This window comes from Acinonyx jubatus, chromosome D1 (genome assembly GCF_027475565.1).
Source record: "Acinonyx jubatus isolate Ajub_Pintada_27869175 chromosome D1, VMU_Ajub_asm_v1.0, whole genome shotgun sequence".
Taxonomy (NCBI): domain Eukaryota; kingdom Metazoa; phylum Chordata; class Mammalia; order Carnivora; family Felidae; genus Acinonyx; species Acinonyx jubatus.
Window position 1 is genome coordinate 44,313,992 of NC_069390.1, and position 27,234 is coordinate 44,341,225.

General features: G+C 42.6%; 1 protein-coding gene across 4 annotated transcripts in view; it reads right to left on the bottom strand.

The window, feature by feature from the left end:
* The window catches only part of SPON1 (spondin 1), a 257,912-nt gene that overhangs the window by 102,441 nt on the left and 128,237 nt on the right, over nucleotides 1-27,234 (bottom strand). For all 4 annotated transcript variants that reach the window (XR_008290454.1, XM_027073076.2, XM_053203462.1 and 1 more), the window contains exon 6: nucleotides 9,108-9,256. Coding sequence is in view for 3 of the 4 variants with exons in the window: in XM_027073076.2 (XP_026928877.1) it covers nucleotides 9,108-9,256 (149 nt within the window). In the remaining variant the exon portion in view is untranslated. The remainder of the gene's footprint in view (nucleotides 1-9,107; nucleotides 9,257-27,234) is intronic.

A 27,234-nucleotide genomic window follows, 5' to 3' on the forward strand; every position in this document is an offset into this window, starting at 1 on the left:
TTTTGAATAAAGTTGCCCCCCATTTCTCTCATACAGAAATTTTTGGAAAAATTCCAGGGATCAGCGATGCTCTGCTATAAAACTGCGCAGGCTGGGAATTGCTGCTAGGAGGCAGCTTTGCCTCCTTCCAGCGAAGGCAGCCGCGCCACTTTTATTAAAGAACGGTCTTTGCTGAATCGCTGTGGCTCCCTGTCCTACTGCGATTTGGGTTTGTTTGAAGACTCAACTGAAAGCAAACAAGAGGTTTCGTATGACTGAAATCACACCTTTCAAGTGATGTCCTAATTTCCGTATCAAGGGTCTGTGACTGAGAACATTTATTTAACTCCTTTCCCCATCTCCACTCTCAGAATCACCTTATTGCTATCAACCGCATGCCCACTTGGACACATTCCATGGGGTTAAGCCTTGAATGGATGGGAAGGACAAAGGAGGTATGAGTACAGATATTAATGTAAACCAAATAAAACTGGGCACCCCTGGGGGCTCTGGACAGATGGGTGACATACCTAAAAGAAGAATCTACCCAATCTGACTCCAAGAAGCGTGAAAAGCACCACAGGTCTTTACTGAATGTTTCCTGAGGACGCAGCAGAGGGTAAATTACCTCACACAGTGTTCTGCAAAGGGCTTACTCCCTTTTGATGGCTCTTCTTGTAGAAATTAAATTCATGAAAAATCTCCTCTGGATTTTTCCTTCTTTCCCTGATTTCCCCTCCAAAATGGCAGCTGCTCAAATATGTCTCTTCTCACTCCTTAACGTTCTAATACCGTCTCAGCTTCCTGACCTTCCTTCTTCCCTCACTTCTTTACATGGTCTCCATCCTCTAGCACCTTCTCTGTAGCACAGTTTACCTCTTCCAATTGCGTTCCCACCCAATAAAACCAAAGCATCTTAGAAGGTGGGAGGAAGGGAGGATGATAAATCCTCGACTTAATTTTTTGTCCCAATGATAAAAGTAATAATGGGCTTATTCTTTGATGGGCACTGCGTGTGTATTATTGCGTATACTGTTTCATAACCAACATATGCAGTTCCCGTTCTCACTAGTGCCATTTTGCAAACGAAGACTCTAAGACTCAGTGAAGGTTAGGCGACCTACTCAAGGTCAAAGACCTTTGGAAGCCACATTAAAACTTACCTACTTGCCTTGTACTGTTTTCATGGTTTTTAAGTAACAATGCAAGGCAGCAGGTGGCAAGGGCAACTTGTGATCATGACAGTGTTCTCCATCCCCATATCCTTTCTCTAATCTCTCTTTTTCCAAATTGTCATGCGTGGGTCCCCTGCTTCCACCTCAGTGGCTGAACCAATCTCTAGACCCAGCATCTTCTTGCCCAATTGGCTTAGCTCTACATCCCAGGGTTCTGTTAATCTCTCTTCTCCTTCATGCTGTCTCTGTTCTCTCTAGTGCTCCCCCTTCTGCTCCTACAGGCCTGACATGCTGCCCTGAATTCTGGTCTTTTGGTTGAGGTTCTGCAATCTGTTCTAATTCTTGCCAATCCACTGCTGCCTTGAAATGTCCATCAATTTACCTTCTACTTTCCATTCCTTTTTTTTTTTAGTATAAACTGCCCTACCCACGGTCCCTATGTGGAGTAACGAGCTGTGTGGTTCTTTACATGGAGGTAGCCACTGATTAGACTAAGGGTAGATATCTGATACAGGGGTGCCTGTGCACTGACTGTCCAGTGATCAATCAGTCTTCCTAGTGTTTCAGCTAAGAGTCACCAAAAAGGCTCAGTTGGCTATGGGAAGCCAAGGAAGAGAGTTATATAGCCACCCTTTAGAGCCATGTGCAACATTAGCAAGCAGGGACAGTAGGTCTATTGAGGATGGAGGAGAGATTCACATAGAAGAACATAGAAAAGGGGAACCTGGGTGGCTCAGTTGGTTAAGCATCTAACTCTTGATTTTTGGCTCAGGTCATGATGTCATGGTTGTGAGAGCGAGCCCTGTGTTAGGCTCCATGCTGGGCACGGAGGCTCTTTAAGATTCTTTTTCTCCCTCTGCCCCCCTCAACTCATGCGCATGCACATGTGTGCTCTCTCTCACTCTCAAAAAAAAAAACTGTAGAAAAAACTATGTGACTTTGGGGGACTGTGGGGTTGTGGGAGAGAAAAGTGACAATTTGTCTCAGCTTGATGCCTTCCAGGCATAGCTCTCCTGAGGCTTTTTCACTCAGTATTAACTTGTGTTCTCCTAAGTTCTATTTTGTCCCTACATAAAGTTTCCTTTGTTCTTCAGTTAGTTTGAGTAGGTTCCTGTTACATATAATCAAGAAGCTTCATTAGACCATCTCCTTCCTCAGGTTGGGAGCCTTGTCTGCATGTGTGACCTCTGGCTGTGTCCTGATGCATACTAGAAGATCTCTTGGTTTTGATTGCCTCTAGACCTTGTTCTGGAGGTGGCATTGAACTAGCTCCTGCGGACATCCAGATAAGGTTGCTCAAAGGAAGGGGAAGAGTCTGAGGACAGGAATAGAGTTGGAATGGGTATGGAGTTTTGTTGTTGCGGTTTCTTTTTGATGTGAGGGTGTGGTTATTGTCCTCAAACTGCCCCTCAGCTTTGGGACAGAGGGTTAGGGCATATGGGGAGATGGCATTGTCACGCAGGGGAGGAGAAGCAGGCGGAGGCAGAGCCCGGGGGGTGGCAAAGGAGTCGTGTCCTCACTCTGTGGGCATTCTCAGGCTGAGGAGTGACATGGGGAACTTGAACAATTTGAGTCACCAGCTTTTCTGGTTCCTGCAGAGGCTTTTCCATCTGAGGACAAACCCCTGATTTACTGATGAGGAAATGGAGACCCAACCATGAAAACATGGCAGAGATCAGTAGCATTTAGGGAGTGCTTTCTACAGGAAAGGCTCTGCTCCAAGCATTTCATGCATATCAGTACACTTAGCCCCCACAGTAACCCTCTGAAGTTGGCACTCTTACCATCCTCATCTCATGGAAGAGGGAACCAAGGCACAGAGGGGTTAAGCAGCTTGCCAAAGTCACACAGTAAGTGATGGAGCCAGGAATGAATGCAGGCAATGTTGATTCGGAGCCAATGCTTTCAGTTATTATACGGTACTACTTCTCCCGTGTACTGAAGATCAGTGGAGCTTTATTGTCACAAACAAAAGCTGGTAATGAGTGTGTGTGGGTGTGCAAGTGACTTTCTCAACCATATGAGGCAGCATGTCACAATCCATGGAAAACATAAGAAAGAAGGCAATGGGTTTTTTTTTTTTTTTGCATTTTTTTTTAACGTTTATTTATTGAGACAGAGAGAGACAGAGCATGAACGGGGGAGGGGTAGAGAGAGAGGGAGACACAGAATAGGAAGCAGGCTCCAGGCTCCGAGCCATCAGCCCAGAGCCCGATGCAGGGCTCGAACTCACGGACCGCGGGATCGTGACCTGAGTCGAAGTTGGACGCTTAACCAACTGAGCCACCCGGGCGCCCCAAGAAGGCAATGGTTTTAATTAGAGAAAAGTGATCAAAAGTTTAGAAAATCAAAAATCAGGAAAAACAAATGTTTGGTAGACTATGATTTAAATGCTTTAAAAGGAGATGAGAAAAGAAAATTCTCAAGCCCTTTTGGCCAGTACCCAGAGTCTTATACACTATTTTAACTTTAAAGAAAAAGAACACCTGCTTGTTTATTGATTCTTGTGTCACAGGTGGGGTGACAATCCTGCTGGCTGGCTTAAGTAATCTTCCAAGGCAGGGCCCCCTGAAATGAAATAATCAATGCCTGTTTTAGGGCCCACCATTATCCGACCTCTTAGGGTCAGGGAAGCCTTGAAGCTAGAGATATATGTAAAAGCGGGAGTGGTTTTTTTCTAGGGCATTTTCCATGAGTGAGTGACCATTCAAAGCTCATGGTTTTATGCAAGAAATATACGTGACTCACTTGTCAGTTAATTCAGATATTTGTTGAGCACCTACTATGTGTGAGATACTGTGTTAGGGGCTGGAGATATTAAGTGGACATCAAACACAAAACACTGAGCTGACACAAGAGCTCAACTTTCTCCCTTCTGCTTCAAACATATAAAAATGTTAGACAGGGTGGGGTACTTGGGTGGCTCAGTTGGTTGAGTGTCTGACTTCGGCTCAGGTCGTGATCTCACGGCTTGAGAGTTCAAGCCCCATGTCAGGCTCTGTGCTGACAGCTCAGAGCCTGGAGCCTGCTTCAGATTCTGTCTCCATCTCTCTCTTTGCCCATCCCCTGCTCACGTACTCTTTCTTTCAAATATAAATAAACATTAAAAAATTTTTTTTTAAATGTTAGATGGAGCACCTGGCTGGCTCAGTTGGTTGCACGTCCAACTTCAGCTCAGGTTATGATCTTGTGGTTTGTGAGTTCAAGCCCCACATCAGGCTTGTTGCTGCTGTCACCATGGAGCCCGCTTCAGATCCTCTGTCTCCCTCTCTCTCTTCCCCTCCCCTGCTTGTGCATTCTCTCTCAAAAACAAATAAAACATTGGAAAAAAGTCGGACAAAATGTAATGGAAAAATTTTTAAAAATACATAAGTGAAAACTTAGAAAAATTTGGAAACATTTCCTGGATGCCAGAAATGGGGAGGAAGGTCTAACCTAGAAGAATGAACAGGAGCTGGTATGTGATGGCCTACTGGGGCCATGGACTGGGATGTGGGCCCCAGGGGCAGAGGGGGAGGTTTTAAGGCCACGTGGGGAGAAAAGGGGAAGTATTGAGCAGGTTTTAGATGACAAGTGGGCAGATAACAAGCTGCATCATTTGTACATGAGGCTACTACGACCAAAAGCACAGATCTGAACTTTACATTTTAGTCAGGGAGAGACACCAAACAAGGACTTACAGTCAATGTGATGGGGGTGACGACAGGGGAGGTACAGGGTGCTGTGCAAGCACCTGGCAAGGTCACCCATTTTGTACAGAATTAGGGAAGGCTTCCAGGAAGAAACAAGCTGAGCCTGGAAGGATAATTAGGAGTTCACTGGGTGAAGGGGGGCTGGAAGCTGTTCCAGGCTGAGGGAAGATTCAGATTCTAGAGGGGCATGGCTCTTTGGGGAGCGTAAAAGAGGCTCTGGATGGGCAAAGCTTAGAGTGGAAGCAAGAAATAAGATGGACAGGTGAGACAAGCCTGGATCAGGAAGGGTCCTCACGCTATGATCAGGAGTTTGAACTTCATCTTAGGGTCAGTTAGGACATCTTAGTCGGAGGCAATGGCATAATCTGATTTGTGTTTTCTTGAAATGGCCCTAGAGCAGTGTGGATAAGAGGAAGAAGACTGGAGGCAGGGAGATCAGGAAGCTAGTGCAATAATTCAGGCAGGAGATGAGGGCGGCTTAGTGGAGCAGTGGTGATGAGGGAGTGAACTGGATGAACTTAGGACAGAAGGCAAAAGTTGGGGCAGGGGAGAGAGTCGAGGATGATGCCCAGGTTTCTAGCATGACTAACACGGTGAATGGGCATCGTTGGCAGAGAACCAGATGCCTTGGACACATGCCTAAGGGTGTGCTTGATAAAGTGGAAACGGACTCAGTGCAACGTTTTCCTAACAGTGAGCAAATATCCGCTCACTTTTAGTTCCTGGGTCCACCTACAAGTTGATCTAACATTCTCTACTGCCTCCACCTGCCTCGGGTTACCTCTTTGTGACTTGTCGGTCTAGCCTGAGCTCAGTATTTCTAATCCACAGTCCCCACTGGTCATCAGGACACTCTGTCTGTCCACTAAGAAGTGTGCATTGGGCGTTTCCTCGTCTCTTTCTGGCCATCAGTGGTATAGCCAATAACGTGATGGTGATTTTTCATTAATTTTCTTGCCGTTTTGCAGTTAGAGTAACAGTAAAATTTATACTTAACAATATTATTACAATTTTCCACTACTAATGGGGTTATTATTTTTGTTCATTTGTGTTTGAAAGCCATTAGCATAAGATTTACCTCCAACAATATCTACTGTGATTTTTAATGCCCTTGAAACTTACAGGTGAGCGATAAGTCTATAATAAGAGAATGCTAGTAAGCATATAAATGTCTTTCTTGGGAAAAAAGGGCTTTTTTTTCCCCCCATCCTGGTTGGACTCAGGTTCTTTGATAGAGTGATTGGTAGGATATAAGGCATTAAAGGCTGAGAATACTGTGTTAGTTTGTAGATGTGTTCAAACAAGTTCCCAGTTATTCAGAGGACACTTTTATATTCTGGAAGGATTCATATTCTTGCTCTTTTTTATGTTGTTTCTTACCTGACTTACAGAAAAATATAATAAATTATGTGTTCGCAGGGAACAATATTGAGAATTATGAATGGTTTGGAACTAAAGGGGCCTGGAAATCACTCTCTCTGGCTGACTTTCCAAGGGGCTCTGGGGCTTGATGCACTGCTAGTGGAGCTCTGGAAACAGGGATTATTCCAGAGGCTGGTGGGAGGGGTTTCTCTGTGGGGCAGCTGTACCGGGCAGGCAAGTGGACTGGCAGGGCCACCTTCAAGGGTGTGTGACCAGCAGACTCTCAGGGCCCCATGCTATGAAATTCACAGCATCGGGTGCCTGGGTGGCTCAGTCAGTTGAGTGTCCGACTCTCAATCTCGGCTCAGGTCATGATCTCATGGCTTGTGGGATTGAGCCCCGCACTGTCAGTGAAGAGCCTGCTTGGGATTCTCTCTCCCTCTCTCTCTGCCTCTTCTCCACTCACATGCGCGCGTGCTCTCTCTCTTACATCTCTCTCTTACATCATCTCTTACAGCAGCACCATCTTAGAATTCTTAAGTCTTGAACAAGGGGCCCCACTTTGCACTAGGCCTTGCAAATTATATATATGGTACTGTGTACAAGCTTTGGAGCAAGACAGATTTGGGTTTAACTTCCAGTATTCTCTGGCTGTTGACTGGGGCTCAGTCTCCTTATCGGTAAAACAGGGATAATACTACTGTCTTCTCAGACTAGACATGAGTGCTAAAAGTAGACACCCGCACCAGGGGGCCTGAAAGACAGTGATAGACCCCGAGATAATGCTCAGTGGGATTTTAACTCCCAGGTGCAGTATTCATAATTAAACCTATTATGGTTTAATGTCAGGAATACTAGCCAGCTGGGATAGGCAGACTGTGGGATTAGATAGCTAATCCCATGTGTGCTGGTTAGGAACACACCAAGCAAAGAATGTTTTCCTAAGGGGGATGTTCTAAGGCTGGGGGCCCCATCCATCAGCTTCCAACCTTTTTGCTGCTATGACACATGATAAATAATGTTTGCTGGCACAACTGGTCCCAGTTTCTCATGATTCATACATGCTTCCCTTCTCTCCAGGAATCTCTCGAGAAGGACACCGAATGAGACTGGCATTATTAAGAAGATGCCCTTGACCTTGACCTAATTTATTTTCAAACTTCAGTGTTTCAACTATTATTTGTAGTGTGTGTGTGTGTGTGTGTGTGTGTGTGTGTGTGTGTGTGTGTGTTGTTTTATCATACCACACAACGGAACTTGCCAAGCCAGTGTACCAGAATCCTGTGCTTGAGAACCAGGAACGTGGACCCTCAGGATCGCAAAGGATCCTCCCCCATGACAGGCTGGACAGATTAGGACCAAGACGATGCCTTCCAGGGTGCCTGGGTGGCTCAGTCGGTTACGAAGCTGGCTTCAGCTCAGGTCATGATCTCATGGTTTGTGGGTCTGAGCCCTGCACTGGGCTCTGCACTGACAGTGTGGAGCCTGCTTGAGATTCTCTCTCTCTTTTTCTCTCTCTGCCCCTCCCCCACTTGCACTCCCACAAATAAATAAACAAAGTTAAAAAAAAAAAAGGTGGTGTCTTCCATGGCCTCACAGGTGTATGTGCATGAGCAAGGCGAGTTATGAGCATGCTGGCCAGAGTCTGGGAAATACTAGCTAGTTGGTTGGATACACTTGTGATGAATAACATGCAATCTTGAAACATCTGGTTAGACATTTTTTCCCAAGAGTGTAGAAAAGGCTTTAAATCAAATTAATAAAAAACATAAGCTAATTCCTGGGAATTTTTGGATTCTGGTCCAAAAGGATTCTTCAGGAGATTATAGGAGGAGTCAGGGTGACCTGTGCTGCATTCAGTTTAAAGTTTGTGGGCAGCCTGGAGTCCCGACGGGAGACTTCACAGAGAGGCACCAGGGGCCTCAGCTTAGCTTGCCCTCCTGTGCTGTTCAGGCCTGTGGGCACACACACGTCCTGAGACAGGTCCCCAGGGCCTCCTGCAGTCTTAGGAGATGTGGGACAGCCTCGCAGTGACCTGTGCTCTGAAATGACCACATTCCAAGCACGCCCTTGCTCCTTTCTTACTCCCTCCTGAGCACTTGTGAGCAGTGAGCTGTATCTGCCCAGTGGGCCCTCTCAGGCCTGAAGGGCTTCTGCGAGTGCGTGGTACCAGCCGAAGCTGGCCCATCACCTCTCCACAGTACAGCCTGTGAATGGCCGTGGAAAAATGGCAGCTCTTCTTGCCAGATGCTTCTTCGGCCTCTTTCTAGTGCTTTTAATGAGGGACGATAGCACTGTCAGCCAAGCAAATCAAAAAGAACGATGGGCTATTTCTCCCTTAACTCTCAATGGGATGGGGGGGGGCGGGTGGCTAGATAATGGTACAGTTCCTGGCCCCGTGGCACACAGTACGTGGTACATAAAAGATCCTCAGTCCCTAATTATTACAACTAATGACCAACTAACTTGTTAAACACCTCGAGGCATAGTCGCAAAAAGCATGGGCTGATATGCAGTGTATTTTTGGAATAGTGATTCTGGTGTGGGCAACTTCAGTGTCACTCCTGCGACCCTCTCAAGGATCATAGCAAGAAAACCATAACCAACTGCATTGACTCTCAGGAGGCCACATCCCAAAACGTGGCCACAGCAGCCGATTTTAGTACAAACTGAAGAAAATGCAAATACAGTTGGGGAAAATCTGAGACAACAGGATAGACATGTGTGTCTCTGTCCTCACATTGACATAAACCCCCAAACTCAGCAAATAGATTTTGCTTCCTATGGCACCGATTTTCCAGCACATTGTACTATGAATTTCAAGTCTCCAGGAAAGAAATCTAAGGGATGTTTTGACTGCACTCCTGGTTTGGGGTCATTCTGTGATTGTTTTTTTTACCTGTTGCCGAATTTCTTCCTCCATTTTCACAGGTGAGCCCAATTCTGCAACTTGTTTGACACCTTCGCTCGCATATCCTCCGTACTCCCATAGCACGTAATTCTTGGAGTGGGATCCACCAATGATTGCAGACCAGTGATTGGCCCGACCTGGGAAAGCCAATCAGAATGCAGGTATCAGTGTGACTGTGGCTAATGCACGAGTCCCTTAAATGTGGCAAAGAAAGTGTAATTGGACAATTATTCAACCAGCACTGGCTAAGCCCCCACTCTGTGTTAGGCCCTGTGCTATTCAGGGATGAATAAAACCATTGCTGTAAACAAGAAGGTCTTGGGAATATGCAGACAGGACAACAATAGACAGAAATCATTCTGGGTTTCGGGGAAGGGATGAAGCGAGACTTTTAAAGGCTGATCAGATTTGTAAGACTGAATAGAGAGGAGAGGCTATTTCTGGCAGACTCAGAACCATTAAATAACACTGTGTGTTTGGGGAGCCATAAGTAATTTAGCATTGCTGTGTCACCAACTGTCAGGGGAGAGGTAGGAAATGATGCCAGGGAGGTAGAAAGGAGCCTGCTCATGGATGGCTCTGCCTCTCATGCCTCAGGAGTTTGGATGCCATTTGAAAGGGTCTGAAACCACTGAAGGGTCCTGAGCAGGGGAATGGCGTACTCGCAGTTGAATTTTAGATAAGTCATCTAGGCAGCCGTGTGAAGAATGCATTAGAGGGAGCAAAAGGGGAGTGTGGGGCTGTGGGGGGAGAGCAAGGAGCAAAGGGTAGAGGGAATGAGTGTGGGCTTGGGAAGCGCTTGGAAATAAGCATGGTTGGCTTTGAGCTGGCTTTTCTGTGCCTTCCAGGATGAGGGGTAGGCAGACTAGCCACGGGAGAGGATGGGGAAAGGTGGTCTGGGTATGTGGAAGGGACTGGTCCACAGCAGTCTGGTGAGGATCACGGGGGAGGGTGCCTACAGGAGGGAAGGGTGACGTGGTGAAGAGGATGACATCAGGGTGATGTGGATGAATGAGGAGGGAGGTGCAGGAGGGAACCAGTGGGTGATGTGGGGGGGAGAACAGAACAAGATCTGGACAGGACCAAGGCAAAACTGACTGAGGGGTTTTCTAAGTGCCAGGGGGAGGAGGGAGAGGAACGGAGAGTCAACATCAGCACTTCACTGGGTTTGTTTCTGCCTGTGATGAGTATTGATGTATATATATGTGTATATGCTGGTTAATGAACATATAGTCCATCATAAGACCAGGCCAGTTCTCAGCCATTCTTTGGTTGGTTAATAAAGTCCTGAGTTAAAGGACATTTTCAGGCATAGTGAGGAGGAAAACTCGAACTGGGTGGACACAAGTAACAACTGCAGCTCACTCCCCTGTGGCCCGGGGTGACAGAACTCTCTGCTTTACTCTACCACGTAAGAAAACCATTCTGAACAGGGCCAGATCCGGTTTACACGAGCTCCCTGCTACCCCAGAGCCCTCTGCTCCAGGCGCCCATCAAGAACACAGGCACAAAGCCACCCTCCCAGCCTGCTGAGGGCTGCCCTGCCCTGCCCCAGGCACATGATGTCACTGTGTAAGCCTGCCCAATCGCCTGCTCATTATTTCCTACACATCAGGGAAATGCAAACCCTGTGTTCATCCATCATTTCCCTAGAGAAGACAGATGGATATGCTGCCAGCTTTTTCTGTAACTCACTTCCTGGGTGAGGAGACTCTCCTGGTTGTCATCTAAGCCAAGAGCACTACTTATGTAAGGCCAAGGGCTGGGAGCCACATGTGACCTTTGGTTCACGCTGTGAACACAGGGAGACCAGCTTCAGCGTCTCTTGCTTCTTCTGCCTTGTTCTACCAAAATGCTCCCTTTTCCCAGACCCATCCTGCCTGCAATTCTGCACCTCAGGGGCTTAGCACACGCTGTTACCTCTATGCTCTCCTCCTGCTTGGCTTGGCCAACTCTCATCCCTCCTTCATGACTTACCCAGAATCCCCCAGGAGTCCCCAGACTGACCTAAGTCTTGTCTCCCGTCTCCCCATGGCACAGATAACATTTATGATCACTGTTACATGTCTGTTTCCCCACCAGACTATAACCTCCCTGAGGAGACCTGTCCTCAGTGCTGTCCCTAGTGCCTAGCACTGTGTCTGATGCATTGAGAATGCTTAGCCCATGTTTTCAAAAGCATTTCACCCAAACAGTCAAAGGGGAAGGTGGCAGTATATGTGCTCGAAGCATTTGGGAGCAGGCTTGTACAGATTTGATTCAATATGATTAAATTCAAGTTTCAGCTCAGCAGAGTTCCTGACACCTATTGGACTAACACACTCAGCTAACCTGCATGCTGTTAAAAAACAAACACCAAGCAGCAACGAAAAAGAGAGGCATTGGTCTTACAAGGACTCAAATGCTAGCATTGCCACTTTCTAGCTATGTAAACTTGGTCAAATTCCAATTACTTTATTTCCTTGAGTCTCGGCTCCTTCCTCTGTAATTCAAAGATGATAATGCCTATCTCACTGACCTATTATAAGAATTAAATTCAATTTTTAAAAGATGAGATAATATATGAAATCACTACTGGCACACAATAGACACTCAATAATTATAGTTTCCTCCTTTCCTGGTTGTTAGGGAGGCTACAAAACGAGTAAAACAAGAAACCTGCCTTTTATTCAGTATAGGCGATAAGAAATCTATGTACTATGGAATAAGAGAATAGGAATGAGCACAATCATAGGGAGATGAGGGGATGGACCCAGATGGGCCTTTCTGATTTATTCATTCAACTTCCATTTACTATGTGCCAAGCACAGTGGCAGGTCCTGGACACTGACAGGAATTGGATAAGGTGCTTGCCCTGGAAGGACTCATGGCCTGGGGGTGGGGAAACAGATGGTTCAGCAGATTACTCACAATCCAGCATGGTCAGGGATATTATAGAAACAAGATCACAGAGCAGAGAGGATGGAGCAGGCAACTCCAAAGTCCCCAAATCCAAGGAATCAAAGTCTAAAGGCATGAGTGAAGAGAGGCAGGTGTCGCAAGAGTGGGATCTGTCTTTGTGGTTCCTTACACTTGAATAAAATGTCATTGTACCAGTTCGACTTTCTGATCAATTTAGTTGTTAGTTTCCTACAATGGTCTTGCAACATATCACATTAAATCAAATTCCAATCCACTGAATGACATCAACCATATAACAGATATCTGCAAGGCACTAGGCCAGGGGCAGGGACCAGACTTCTCCCTGGGGAGACAAGGCAGGTACCCATGGAAAACAATCCACGACATTAGAAAGGGCGATGACTTCAGGTGAATGGCAGTCACTCAGGTGCAGAATGGTACAGGAAGAGAGGCACTGGTGACCAAGAGCCGGAAGAAGTGGGCTCCAGACCTCTACGCATGACCATGAATCAGTCATTCACTCTCTCAGAGCCTCAGTTTACCTTTTAAAGATAGGGGTAATAATTACTAGCTGGACTATCTACCAGAGTTGTACAAATTAATTGGGCTGGTTTTGGAAAGAACTACGAAAACTTTAAAGAACCATACAATGCAAAGGTCTCGGTACTATTATGGATGGAAAGCATTATGGGAATTTGTAAGAGGAATCTAAAAGAATATGGAAGATCATTGAGACTGTCCAGTGGAAGGAGGCTCCCACGGGAAGATTGGCAGGACAGGAGGAGCAGGGGTTCTGATAATGACATACATATGAGGATTAAACACCTATGAGGTGTCAGGTGTAATGCTTTCGTAGGTGTAATCCTCACTACAACCTCATTCTCACTTTATAGATAAGAAAACTGAGACCTAGAGATGTTAAGGAACCTGCCAAATCTCACAAAGCTAGCAAAGGTCAAAACTGGTGTTCAAACCCAGGTCTGCCTGACCTCAGAGCACACGTTCTTTTCCCTACATCCCACCGAGAGGTCAGGAAATAGAGGAGACTATTTGGTGGACTTGAGGTAGAGAAGGCAAAGAGATAAGATGAAGGAGAAAGTCAGGACTGGGTCAAGAAGGATACTGAGTGCCCACTGTGAAAGGAGGGAAACATGACGGAAGTTTCTTTCTGGGACGAATCAAATGCCCATACTTAGCATGTATTGACCCTTCACTAAGTGCCAGGCACTGTGCTAAGGATTGACCTACATTATCTATATTTTGAGTAAACACTCGAAGAAGAAGAAGAAGAAGAAGAAGAAGAAGAAGAAGAAGAAGAAGAAGAAGAAGAAGAAAGAAAGAAAGAAAAAGAAGAAGAAGAAGAAGAAGAAGAAGAAGAAGAAGAAGAAGAAGAAGAAGAACAACAACAACAACAACAACAACAACAACAACAACAACTTCCTTGATAAAGAGGCTATAAGAATTCCCATTTTTCACATGTGGAAACCCAGACTCAGAGAAGTTAAGTGAGCTAACCCAAGATCAAAGAGTAGATGAGTGAGGACACTGGGATTCAAGGTCAAATCTGTCTGGTGCCAGAGCCACGCTCTCCACTCCACCACACCACATCCAGGATGTGCCCAGTGTTGGGAAGGGAGAAGGCCCAGAGTGAGGAGACACTGCAACAATTCCTGCGTGCGTTGTGTAGGGTTTGACTCTGGGAACAGAAGAGAGGAAACAGAAACACAGGATCAGAGGTATGAGCCAATAAGAAGGAAGACTGGACAGTCTTTGGGAGGCAGTTTGGTGAAGTAGTTAAAGCTCTGGTTTTTGAATCAGACCACTGTGTGTTCTAGGCTTAGTTCTGAAGCTCAGTTCTAGATAGGATATGTCAGTAATCACTCTCAACCTCATTTTCTTCCTCTGGATATTGATATGACCAGTCTCCTGGTATGGTTCTGAGGCTGAAGTCCACGAAGTCATGACTAGTGGCTGGAACATAAAATGGGCTTGATAAATATTAGCCAGTCAAATTAAATGTGAATAGGATGGGGGCAAATCCAGACAGGTTTCTGGAAGGCATGGGAAGTAAAAAAGATCTGAGCAGGTGGTTGGAAGGCAGCTTGGTTTAGAATTGGTGGGTAGAGATGACAGAATGACAGATACAAGGTCCTGAAACTGAAAGAAAAACCAGGAGGGAATCATCTAAATGGGACTCAGTAGTCTGGGGCCTGAGAATAAGGTGGTTAGCATATCCACTTAGCTGGGACATAGAGAGGTTCAGCACTGGGCCCCAGCACCCTCCAGGAAATAAGGGAGGAAAGAGAAGGAGGAAAGATCAGGAAGCCTGGGGATAGAGAGACAAGGTACATACTTGTGGCTTTCTTAAAGGAATACTTAGGAAGGCTACAGCTGAGGTCCTTGGTGAAACTCTAGGGCTTTAGTCTTGAGGGAAGGGGGAGGGGCAGAGAAACGAAGACTATTGCTAACCTCTTTGGCTCTCAGATAAGGCTACACAGCTCTTTAGTTTATCACGCCTCTCTCTGGCTCCAGCAGTATTCTAGTGGCCTACACATACCTGGGTCCAGGTGGAAAGCTGGGAGGAGGAAATGATCAGACATGCGAGTTTGAGATACTGATAGCCAACCGGGTGCATTTGTGTGAAAAGCCCCTCCAAAGAGATATACTGAATATATGTGCAGTAACCTCACTTCTGACACTTTTTCTGTTGTCATTGCTGGTGCTAAATCACCAGTGATGCCTACATTCACAATGATGCCTAAAAGACCATTACTGATGAAAGAAGAACCATGTCTGGCTTTTTGTCTTATGCAGAAGGCGGCATGTTATATGTACATGGATTCTGTGAAGTGTTCTGTGCATGACAGGTATTCAGTAACAGCCCAGATTTCCTAGCCTGCTTTGCCAGTGGCTGCATTCCCTTGCCAATCTCAGTCCTGCAGAAAGTCATCCATATAATTCCTTGACATAACATTCATGGCGCTTCACTGGAGAATGTCCTACAACCTCAGTGTCTACATTGCTACAAACTCCCATTACCCAACCTCAGCCTCACCCAATGTATCTCAGCAAATCTTTGGGTTTTAGCCCTGGATGGGTCCTTATGGATCTGCTGAACCAGAGCTTCTCCAATCCCTAAGTTCCAGACACTTCTCGTCCTTTCATCTCTAAATGGACAACCTTCTCACTTAACTCCTCTGAGAAGACCAAGGTTAACCCAACCACAGACTTATCTAGGCATCATGTAGCCAGTGACCAACTGAAAAATGCTGTGGACCTGCCAGCCCTATTCATAAAAGTTGTCTTGGATCTCACTTCCCTCTTGCCCTTGTTATTCTCTCCCTGGGCTCAGTTCCAGAATCTGCTTGGGGTTTCGATGCCTTGGATTCAGCTACAGAACTTGGCTCCTCTGGGTTTGCCCCTGGGTGCTGCCCAGAACGCAGCTGGTACTTGCCCTCTGGCTCTTCCTGTGCTTGGCTACTTCAGGAACTCACTCTGACCAAGCTATTCTGTTTTTCAGGATCCCATCCTGGTATGGCCTCCTGGAAAAAACCCTGCATGGGGAGATCTGTCAATTTGGCCAGAAATTCCTCAACTTTCTATCTTTCTGCCTTCTTAATTCAGCTAGTCTTTTTTCTTTCCTTAAGGTCTTAAGGAAAGTGTCACGTTTCCATTCTAGGGAAAACCCTTGCACTGACACAATTTGTTGTATCCTTTTGCATTTCCTCTGAGGTTTCCAATAATAATATTATATTCTATTAATTCATTCACTAAATAAATGTTTACTAGGAATACTATATGCTAGGTTAGAAACCAGCGAGCCACAGCCCACTGCCTGTTTGTTTTTTTTTTCCAATGAAGTTTTATATTTCACAATTATTTATGTGTTGTTCATGGCTGCTTTCCTGCTACGGTGGCAGAGTTGAGTAGTTATAACAGAAACTGTCTGGCCTGCAAACTGTAAAATATTTACTATCTGGTCCTTCATAGAAAAAGATTGACAAAATCTGTGCTAGGCCCTGGAGTCTCTGAGCAGAATCAGACTTAGTCCTGCTCCTTAAGATGTTCAGTCTGGAGGATGGTGGGAAGGTATGGAAGACAGGTCACAACAGGCAATTACAATGAAGTGTACATAATATAGCTTGGATAAAGGCAAAGCAGAGTGACACAATAGCACACATGAGGGATATTTAACCCAGACTGTACTAGAGAGAGCTTTCTGGAGGAGATGATAGCTGAGCTACCTTCTAAAGGATAAGTGGGAGTTGACAAGGCAATTAAGGAGAAAGGGGAGGGTATTTTTGTAGAAGAGCCAGTATGTGCAAAAGCATAGCATACCAGAAAGCCAGGAGTACATGTAAAACACAAGGTAGGTCAAAGTGAAGAGAGAGAGAGAGAGAGAGAGTGTATTTGTAAAGAAGGGATGATCAGTGAGGAAGCCAGTTAGCCAGGCATATCAGAAGGGATATTAATGTCTTAATAAAAAGTTTTTATCTTGAAGGCAATGTGAAGTAGAGAAGACAATAGGATAGTTTTATCTATAGACAACCTCCAAATTTATACACGCTAACACAACTTCTGCTTCTGACTCTGAAGGAATAAATGGCACTGGGCTAGCCCTCTCAATATAAGTGACTATAAAATCAGGTAAAATATGTGAAGCACCAATTTTCAGGTGTTAGAAAATAGACAGCAAAAATATGACCCTTGAGATAAGGGAAAGAGGTGAGCCCTATGTTTGTCCTGGGCATTTTCTGGTCTGTGGTATAGGAAGGTGGAAGACAGCAGAGCATGACAGTCTGGCTCAGCTAAGGAGGCAAAAACGGGAACCTGAAGATGCTGAGGTCAATGGGTAAGAATATACTAGTAAGAATGCCACAAAGGAGGAACTTCATAAATATGCATAGGAGTCCCTTTACGTCTTTGCCCAAACACTAAGTTGTACATGTGCAGGACAGAAATTCACAAACCTGGGAAATATAGCTACTGAGGAGCTAAGAGCTGGATGGAGAGTGCAGAAGTCATACAATGCTGAAGATGTAGGACTTCCAACTATCCATATTTGAGAAACCTTGCTGGCCATTCTGGGCATTCACAATTTATATTTGTGGAAAAGCCACAACTTAGGAGAAAAATACTTTCGCACTAGAGTAAGGGCTACTCTGGACTCACCCTAAGAAAGCTTAGAAAACAAGCCTCAAAAGTGAAAGAAGTAGATATACCAGTAAATTAACCATCTGCTAGATCAAAACTCCTTTCTCTTTAGAAGATAACAAATTCAGTTACTCACCAATTTCCATCATACGATAAAAAATTACTAACAAGTACAGAAGCAGGAAAATATGACCTATAATCATGAGAAAAAACAGCCAAAAGAAAGACTTCTTGAGATGATGGGTATGTCAGGATTACCACACAAAGACCTTAAAACACCTACTCTCAAGTTGAAGGACTTAAAGGAAGAGATGGACATAATGGGTAAACAGATGAGGACTCTCAGCAGAGAAAGAAACTATTTTTAAAAATCCAGTGGAAGTTCTAGACCTGGAAAATATAATATCTGTATTCGGGTATGGCAAAGAAAAAGGTCTATAAACTTAAAGACAGGGTGATAGAAACAATTTAAAATGAAACAGAGAGAAAAACCTAAAAAAAAAAAAATGAACTAGAGTCTCAGTGATCTTTGGAACAACAGTGAGTTGTTTAATATAAGGGTTATTGGAATCCCAGAAGGAGAGGATAGGGAGATTAGGTATAAAAATATTTAAAGAAATAATGCCTAAAATTACCCCAAATTTGATGAAAATATCAACATATGGATCCAAGAAGCTCAATAAACTGCAAACATGATAAAAACAAAGAAAATTATATCTATCCACATCATAATAAATTAATGATAATTAGAGAAAATAAAAAAGTCTTAAAAGCAGCCAGAGCCAATAAGACACATTACAATCAGAAAAACAAAAATAAGAATGACTGCTGGCTTCAAAAACAAGACAAACCAGAAGACAATGAAATGACAACTTTAAAGTTCTTAAAGAAATAAAAAACAGTCAATCTTGAATTCTATATCCTGCAAAAATATCCTTCAAAAATGAGGGTGAAATGAAACACTTTTTTGATGAATGAAAGCTGAGTGAATATATTAATATATTACCAGCATGCCTGCAGTATTCGAAATACTAAAGGACTTCTGGTTGAAATGAAATGAAAATAGATGTAAACTCAGATCTACATAAAGGAATAAAGAGTGCTAGAGATGGCAAATACATGGGTAAACTCCACCTTTATTTATTTATTATTTATTTATTTATTTATTTATTTATTTATTTAATTTTTAATATATGAAATTTATTGTCAAATTGGTTTCCATACAACACCCAGTGCTCATCCCAAAAGGTGCCCTCCTCAATACCCATCCCCCACCCTCCCCTCCCTCCCACCCCCCATCAACCCTCAGTTTGTTCTCAGTTTTTAACAGTCTCTTATGTTTTGGTCTCTCCCACTCTAACCTCTTTTTTTTTTTTTCCTTCCCCTCCCCCATGGGTTTCTGTTAAGTTTCTCAGGATCCACATAAGAGTGAAAACATATGGTATCTGTCTTTATCTGTATGGCTTATTTCACTTAGCATCACACTCTCCAGTTCCGTCCACGTTGCTACAAAAGGCCATATTTCATTCTTTCTCATTGCCCTGTAATACTCCATTGTGTATATAAACCACAATTTCTTTATCCATTCATCAGTTGATGGACATTTAGGCTCTTTCCATAATTTGGCTATTGTTGAGAGTGCTGCTATAAACATTGGGGTACAAGTGCCCCTATGCATCAGTACTCCTGTATCCCTTGGGTAAATTCCTAGCAGTGCTATTGCTGGGTCATAGGGTAGGTCTATTTTTAATTTTCTGAGGAACCTCCACACTGCTTTCCAGAGTGGCTGCACCAATCTGCATTCCCACCAACAGTGCAAGAGGGTAAACTCCACCTTTAATCTCTTTTTCACTGAGGAGCTTCTCCCTTGAAGTAAAGAGGTTCAAATTTTCTCATTCTGAGTGAAAAAAATTTTTTTTCTGTCCCTGTTGTCTTCCCACAAAGTCTATCTTTTGTCTTTCCCACACTTCCAGGCTTTTTGGGAAAGTTAAGCTGACTGTTTCCATTTCCTCTCCTTGAACTCTTTCCTCAGATCTTTGCAACCTGATGCTGAGCTCTCACCTTAGCTCATTTATTCCACCAAGCCTCTGAAACCTTGATTTTTGCTCCCTTCTATTCCCACAGTTGGGCAATTGCTGGGGCAATCAGAAGAAAATTACTGTTGGGGTCCTGGGTGGATCAGTCAGTTAAATGTCAGCTCTTGATTTCAGCTCAGGTCATGATCTCACAGTTTGTGAGTTCGAGACCCATACTGGGCTCTGTGCGGACAGCAAGGAGGCTGTGTGGAATTCTCTCTCTCTCCCTCTCTCTCTGCCTCTCCCCCACCCAGAAAGAAGAAAATTACTGTCTGCTTTATTTCTCTTTAGAAAATAAAGTATATTTTAGGGACACCCAGGTGGCTCAGTTAGTTAAGTGTCCGACTTTGGCTCAGGTCATGATCTACAGCTCGAGGGTTCGAGCCCCCTGCTGGGTTCTGTGCTGACACTGAGAGTGCTTTGAATTCTGTGTCTCTTTCTCTCTCTCTCTCTGCCCTTCCCCTGCTCATGCTCTCTGTTTCTGTCACCCAAAAATAAACATTAAAAAAAAGAAAAGATTTTTTAAATTCAATAAAAATTATCATTTTAAATGTATTGTTTAGCGAGTTTTGACAAATGCATGCAATCATATAACCAATCACAATACAAAATATTTCTACTACCTACAAAAATCACCACGTGTCCCTTTGTACTCAACTGCATTCCTCCGTCCCCAGCCCTTGGCAACTTATGATCTGTTCCTGGTCTCTACAGTTTTGCATTTTTTAGAATATAGTATAAATGAACTCATATAGTATGTAGCCCTTTGAGTTTGGCTTCTTTAACTTAGCATAGTTTTGACATTCATCCATGCAGTTATATGGATCAGTTTATCCTTATTTCAAATATGAATATCCTACTGGTTCAAGGTCATCATTAGACTCCTGTTTCCACCATTTACTAGTGTGTGACCTTGAACAAGCTTCCCAAAATTTTTAAGACTCAGTTTCCTTTTCTGTGGAAAAGTGGAAATAACAATAGTGCCTACATTCTAGGCTTGTTACAGGTATCATAGAAGGAAATCCATATAAAAATAGTACAGGTCTTGGTACATAACATTCAATAAATGGTTACTTATTCTTAAATTTTTTAATGTTTATTCATTTTATTTTTGAGAGAGAGACAGAGAGAAAGAGAGAGAGAGAGAGAGAGAGAGAGAATATGAGTGGGAGAGGGGCAAAGAGAGTCAGAGACAGAATTCGAAGGAGGCTCTAGGCTCTGATCTGTCAGCACAGAGTCTAACATGGAGTTCAAATTCATGAGCTGTGAGATCACGACCTGAGCTGAAGTTGGAGGTTCAACCACTGAGCCACCCAGGCACCCCAAATAAATGGTTACTTTTAATATTGATATCCCATTTCTCCAGGGAAGGTAGAGATTGGGAACAACCTGGAGCATTCACAGGATCTGTCTATTAGGGTAAGGCAAGGTCTTACAGGATAGCTGAATTTTGTAAGTAGTATGGTTAGCTTAGTGGTGGTTCCAGTGGCAGTCAGCACTGAGGGGGTGGGGGGTGTAGAAGTCCACTGGGTGGGTGGAGCAAGTGGCAGGAAAATAGCAGCGGAATGAGTCAGGTGTACAGACAGAAGTTCCCAGAAACAAGCAGCAGAGCCCTGACACAGGCTTATCATCAGGGTTCATGTTCTATTTTCTGGAGGCTGACAGATAAGCAGTGGCAAGTGTGAGAACACAGTCATCCTGTCAGTGAGTGTCCACCTCCAGTGTACTGTGCTTCTTTCCATTTACTGCCTCAAGGCCTTCTCTGAAGCTCTGAAAAGACTTGGCCAGCAACCAAGTGCCTGGAGTGCAGGGAAGTTAGTGCTCCTGGAGACAATCCCCAGCCTGTGGAGGGGTGGGTGCTCATGGACAATGCTGGAAGGCATCCTGTACACTTTTCAGAGGGGTACTGATGCCAGTGACTTCGAAATACACTCTTTGGTTGATTCTTCCTTCTCCCTTCTCCCTTGTCATTCTACCCCAGTCCTTTCACTCCTGCTTCCTTCACCTTCTATATGAACTACCTGCACCAAAGTCCTTTCTGCAGGCTCTGCTTTTGGGGAAATTAGACATGACTCGTTCAACTAAGATCACGTGTCTGGGCACAGAGATCCATAAAATTACAGTCTGGATGTTAGGCAAGAACCAGCTGGGCTACTCCTCCTGTTTCAGGAAGCAGAGTAATAGTTTTATAGAATAAAAATGATCCTTCAACACCCCACCACCCAAAGCTATGGGTGTTGATTCTGTTGCTGTCATCATAATTGTTGCCATTGTTATCACTATAGATATCATTATTACAACCACTACCATTTACTGAGCACCTTCCCTGCAACAGGAACTTCGTAGGCGTTAGCTGACATCCCTCCATTCTCACAACGGTCCTTCTAGGTAGGTTGGTTACCAGCCCCATGTTATGGATGAGGGAACTGAGCTGCTAGTAAGTGCCAGAGCTGAAATTATGATCAGGTCTATCAAACTTAAGGCTATGCCCTTTCTACTCCACCGGGGATTCACAGCCTCAGCCAAGTCCAGGTTTAGTTAGGAGGTCATTCTGATGTCATGCATGGCTGTCACCAGAATCGGCTCTTGGGGTAGGGATGCCAGGGGACAAGTAGGGTGGTACCTGTCCAATGCCCCAGGCAACAAATGAAAGTATTTGCTCTTGATGTTCATAAATCTCTGCTTTCTTTGAATTCAGTCTTCCCAGCCCAATTTTTCTGAACTTCTGGCCCTGATGTATTTGATATCTTTAAAACCTAGCCCATTATCTGATTCTCATCTTGGAGATAAAAACCATAATCTCAGGGCACCACCAACCTCCTATCCTCATTGCTACTCTAGAATCTGGTTATATGTTTACTGTGCACTGACAAATAGCACGGCAGTTATATTTTTAGAAAAAGGAACTTTATTTAAAAGTGTCCTTCCCAGCTGACTTTTTTACATAAATATCGTTATATATGGGAGAGAGGCTATATTTCTGGACAACTTCCAAATGTTTACTACAACATTAACACCTGAGTTTGAAGCCTCAGGGAAGGAACTGTAGCACTTTGGATGATAAATTCTAGCAATGTTTATCTAATTTAAAAGAATCTAGGAGCTTGTATTTAAAAACTTAGCAGGAGCAGTAAATAACTGCTTTGTGTTTTAGAGTTTAGCAAAAAGAATGGACTTCTCCCATCCCAATTAGTTCATTTTTCAGGTTTGAATCTTAACTGTTGCCTAAACTCTGTAAGTAAGTAAGTAAGCCAATACTCTTCTGTGTTTCCAACTTTTTAGGTAGTAGATAGAAGAGGTAGTGAGAAATAGGAATTATTCAGCGTATGTTTGTACCAGGTGCTTTTGTATGTTATTATCTAATTTACGTTTCAATCCCATTTCATTGATGAGGAAAGGCTCCGAGAAGATCTGTACCTTGTCATTGGACACATTCTCAGTGAGTGGTTGAACTGGGATTTGGCTCACAATTGCTTTGTTTTTAGGAAGGCTTTTTGCATTGTCAGTGAGAGAGAAGATAGAAGTCCCAGGGGAAAGTTTGTTAAGCTAATAATAGAAGCAAAGCCTATTGAATCAAGTCTATATATAGGATAAAAAGGGGGGTCAGGCTGGGGTAAAAAATTCCACCTCAAAATTGAAGGGAAAAGTGTAGACAGAACTCCAGTCTCGTTCGTGAGCGTAGATGTAGAAACTTCAAACAAAATATTAACAGATGCTATATCCCGTTATAGTATATCACAAACATGTAGAGTTTATTCCAGGAATACAATGGTGGTATAGCATTCAAAATTCAATCACTATAATTCATCACATTAACAGAAAAAAAGAAAAACTAGATGTATATCTTCATAGATACAGAACAATCATTTGATTGCATTCAATATCCATTCGTGATAAAAAAAAAACACTCAGCAAACTAAGAATAGAAAAGAACTTTCTTACCTGATAAAAAAAGAAATCTACAAAAGAGCTAAGGCAAAAATCATACTTAAAAATGAGATATTAAAAAGCTGTCCCCCCAAATAAATAAAGCTTTCCCCACAAGACTGGAATCAAGGCAAGAATGCCCACTATCACCAGGTTCTAACCATGAAATAAGGCAATAAAGAGAAATAGAAGGCATAATGATAAGAAGGGAATTGTTGGTAGAAGATATAATAGTATAATATTCCAAAATAAAAATTCCAAAGTAAAAATTCCAAAATAATCTGTACATAAACTAATAGAATTAAAAAGTGCATTTAGCAAGATCTCTGAATAAGAAGTCAATATGCAAGAATCAATGTCATTTCTATATACCAGCGACAAAAGTTGAAAATTTAAAAAGCTGTCACTTGCAATAGTATAAAATATATAGTATCTAAGAATAAATCCAGTGAAAAATGAACAAGACCTCTTCTCCATAGAAATCTACAAAACAGCAATCCCTATCAAAATAACACCAGCATTCTTCACAGAGCTAGAACAAGCTATCCTAAAATTTGTATGGAACCAGAAAGGACTCTGAAAAGCCAAAGCTATCTTGAAAAAGAAAACCGAAGCTGGAGGCATCACAATCCTAGACTTCAAGACATATTACAAAGCTGTAATCATCATGACAGTATGGTTGTGGGACAAAAACAGACACTCAGATCAATGGAACAGAATAAAGAACCCAGAAATGGACCCATAAATGTATGGCCAACTAATCTTTGACAAAGCAGGAAAGACTATCCAGTGGAAAAAAGTCTCTTCAGCAAATGGTGCTGGGAAAACTGGACAGCGACATACAAAAGAATGAACCTGGACCACTTTCTTACACCACACACAAAAATAAACTCAAAATGGATGAAAGACCTAAACATAAGACAGGAAGCCATCAAAATCCTAGTGGAGAAAGCAAGCAAAAACCTCTTTGACCTCGGCCACAGCAACTTCTTACTCAACATGTCTCCAGAGGCAAGGGAAACAAAAGCAAAAAATAAACTATTGGGACCTGATCAAAATAAAAAAAGCTTCTGCACAGTGAAGGAAACAATCAGCAAAACTAAAAGACAACCGAAGGAATGGGAGACGATATTTGCAAACGACATATCAGATAAAGGGTTAGTATCCAAAATCTATAAAGAATTTAACAAACTCAACACCCAAAATATTAATCCAGTGAAGAAATGGGCAAAAGACATGCAGAGACACTTCTCCAAAGAAGACATCCAGATGGCCAACAGACACATGAAAAAATGCTCAACATCACTCATCATCAGGGAAATACAAATCAAAACCACAATGAGATAGCACCTTACACCTGTCAGAATGGCTAAAATGAACAACTCAGGCAACAACAGATGTTGACAAGGGTGCAGAGAAAAAGGATCTCTTTTGTAATGCTGGGGGGAATGCAAACTGGTGCGGCCACTCTGGAAACCAGGATGGAGGTTCCTAAAAAATTAATAATAGAACTACCCTATGAGCCAGCAATTGCACTACTAGGTATTTACCCGAGGGATACAGGTATGCTTTTCTGAAGGGGTACATGCAGCCCCATGTTTATAGCAGCACTATCGACAATAGCCAAAGTATGGAAAGAGCCCAAGTGTCCATCGATGGATGAATGGATAAAGAAGATGTGGTATATATATACAATGGAGTATTACTCGGCAATCAAAAAGAATGAAATCTTGCCATTTGTAACTATGTGGATGGAACTGGAGGGTATTATGTTAAGCGAAATTAGTCAGAAAAAGACAAATATCATATGACTTCACTCATATGAGGAATTAAAATACCAAACAGATGAACATAAGGGAAGGGAAGCAAAAATAATATAAAAACAGGGAAGGGGACAAAACAGAAGAGACTCTTAAATATAGAGAACAAACAGAGGGTTGCTGGAGGGGTTGTAGGAGGGGGAGTGGGCTAAATGGGTAAGGGGCATTAAGAATCTACTCCTGAAATCATTGTTACACTTATGCTAACTAATGTGGATGTAAATTAAACAATAAATAGATTAATTAATTGAAAAATTAAAAAAAACCAATAACAACCCTTGAGGAGTTACTAGAGCAGGGGACAAAGAGACACTTATATTTTATTTCAGACACTTGTATATCATTTGAAATTTCTAAAAATAATGTTAACTATTGTAAATTAGAAAAATAAAAGAATTTTAAAAGACAAAAAAAAAAAAGAAATCTATAAAACATTATTGAGTGGGGCACCTGGGTGGCTAAGTCAGTTGAACACTGGACCCTTGACTTTGGCTCAGGTCATGATCTCATGGTTTGTGAGACTGAGCCCTGCATTGGGCTCTGCTGCTGGGAGTCTCTCTCTCTTCCTCTCTTTCTGCCCCTCCACTGCTTGTGCTCTCTCTCTCTCTCCCTCTCAAAATAAATAAACTTAAAATTACTGAGTGAACGGAGAGCAAATCTAAATAAATGAAGTGATAGAACATATTTGTTGATTAGAAGAGTCAATAATGCAAAGTTGTCAAATATCCCCTAATTTGTCCATAAATTCAACATAATCTCAATAAAAATACTAGTGGAGTTTTTTAAAAAATAACAGTTGACATCATGATTTTAAAATTTATGCAGAAATATAAAGGACTAAGAATAGTCAAAATAGTCTGAAGAAGAATAAAGTTAGAGAACTAATGCTTCTAGATGTGAAGGATAGACAAATAAATAATGAAACAGAATGACAGAATACAGAGTCCGGAAAGAGACCCACAGATATATAGTCACTTGATATATGACAAAGGTCACACTAATGCAGAAGGGAAAGGATGGGCATTACAATAAAGGATTCTGGAAAAAAAATTTTAAATCTATCTTGACTCTTACCTCATACCATATACAATTTCATTTACAGATCAATTCAGCAAAACAATAAAACTTTTAGAAAAGAATAAAGAACAAAGTCTTGATAGCTTTGGGGCAGGCAAAGATTTCTTAAGTAAGATACAAACAGTGCTAACCATGAAGAAAAAAAAGATCATTTGAATTATGGTAAAATTAAAACCTCTGTTCATCAAAAGATTAAAAGAGTGAAAAGGCAAATCATAGAACAGAAGATATTTGGAATACACATAACAGACTAAGGACTCTTATCTAGAATGTAAAAATAACTGCTATATATCAATAAGAAAAAGGCAGACAACTCAAGAGAAAAAAATGGTCAAAAGACTGAACAGGCACTTGAGATTTATCCAAATGACCAATAACAACACAATAGCAAAAACCAAAGAAATTCAAACTAAAATCACAATGTGATATCACTACACATACCAGGAATAGGACCAACAATATCAAGTGTTGGCAAGGATGTAGATTACCAGATTTCTCTTGCTGTGGAAAACTGTTTAATAATCACTACTAAAGCTGGGCTATACATCTTATGACCCAGTAATTCCATTCCTAGTATGTAAAGAACAGAAATGCATACATATATTTACTAGAATACATGCACATGAATGTTTATATGGCACTATTCATAATAGTCCCATGTTGAAAACTACCCAAATGTTCATCCGTAATAGGATGGTAAAATGAAATGTGGTATATTCGTGCCATGAAATATTATACAGTTATGAGAAAGAGCAAACCAAAATTATGCACAACTACACGGATAAACTATAAAGTTGAACAAAACTACAAAGTTGAACAAAAGAACCCAAACACAAAAGAGTACCTGCTGTAAAATTCTATGTATTAGAAGTTAAGATGGCGGCTGCCCTTTGTAGGGGAGCACTGCCTGGACAAAAGGAGGCTTCTGGAGTGCCAGTAATTTTCTGATTTTTGTGCTGCTAACATGCATGTGTTAAAATGAATGGGAAACTGTGAGCTGCACATTTATGATGTAGCCACTTTATGTATGTATGTATGTATGTATGTATGTATGTATGTATGTATGTGTGCTTCAACTAAAAGTTTGCTTTTAGGGCTGCCTGGGTGGCTCAGCCGGTTGAGTGTCTGACTCTCGGTTTTGGCTCAGGTCATGATCTTACA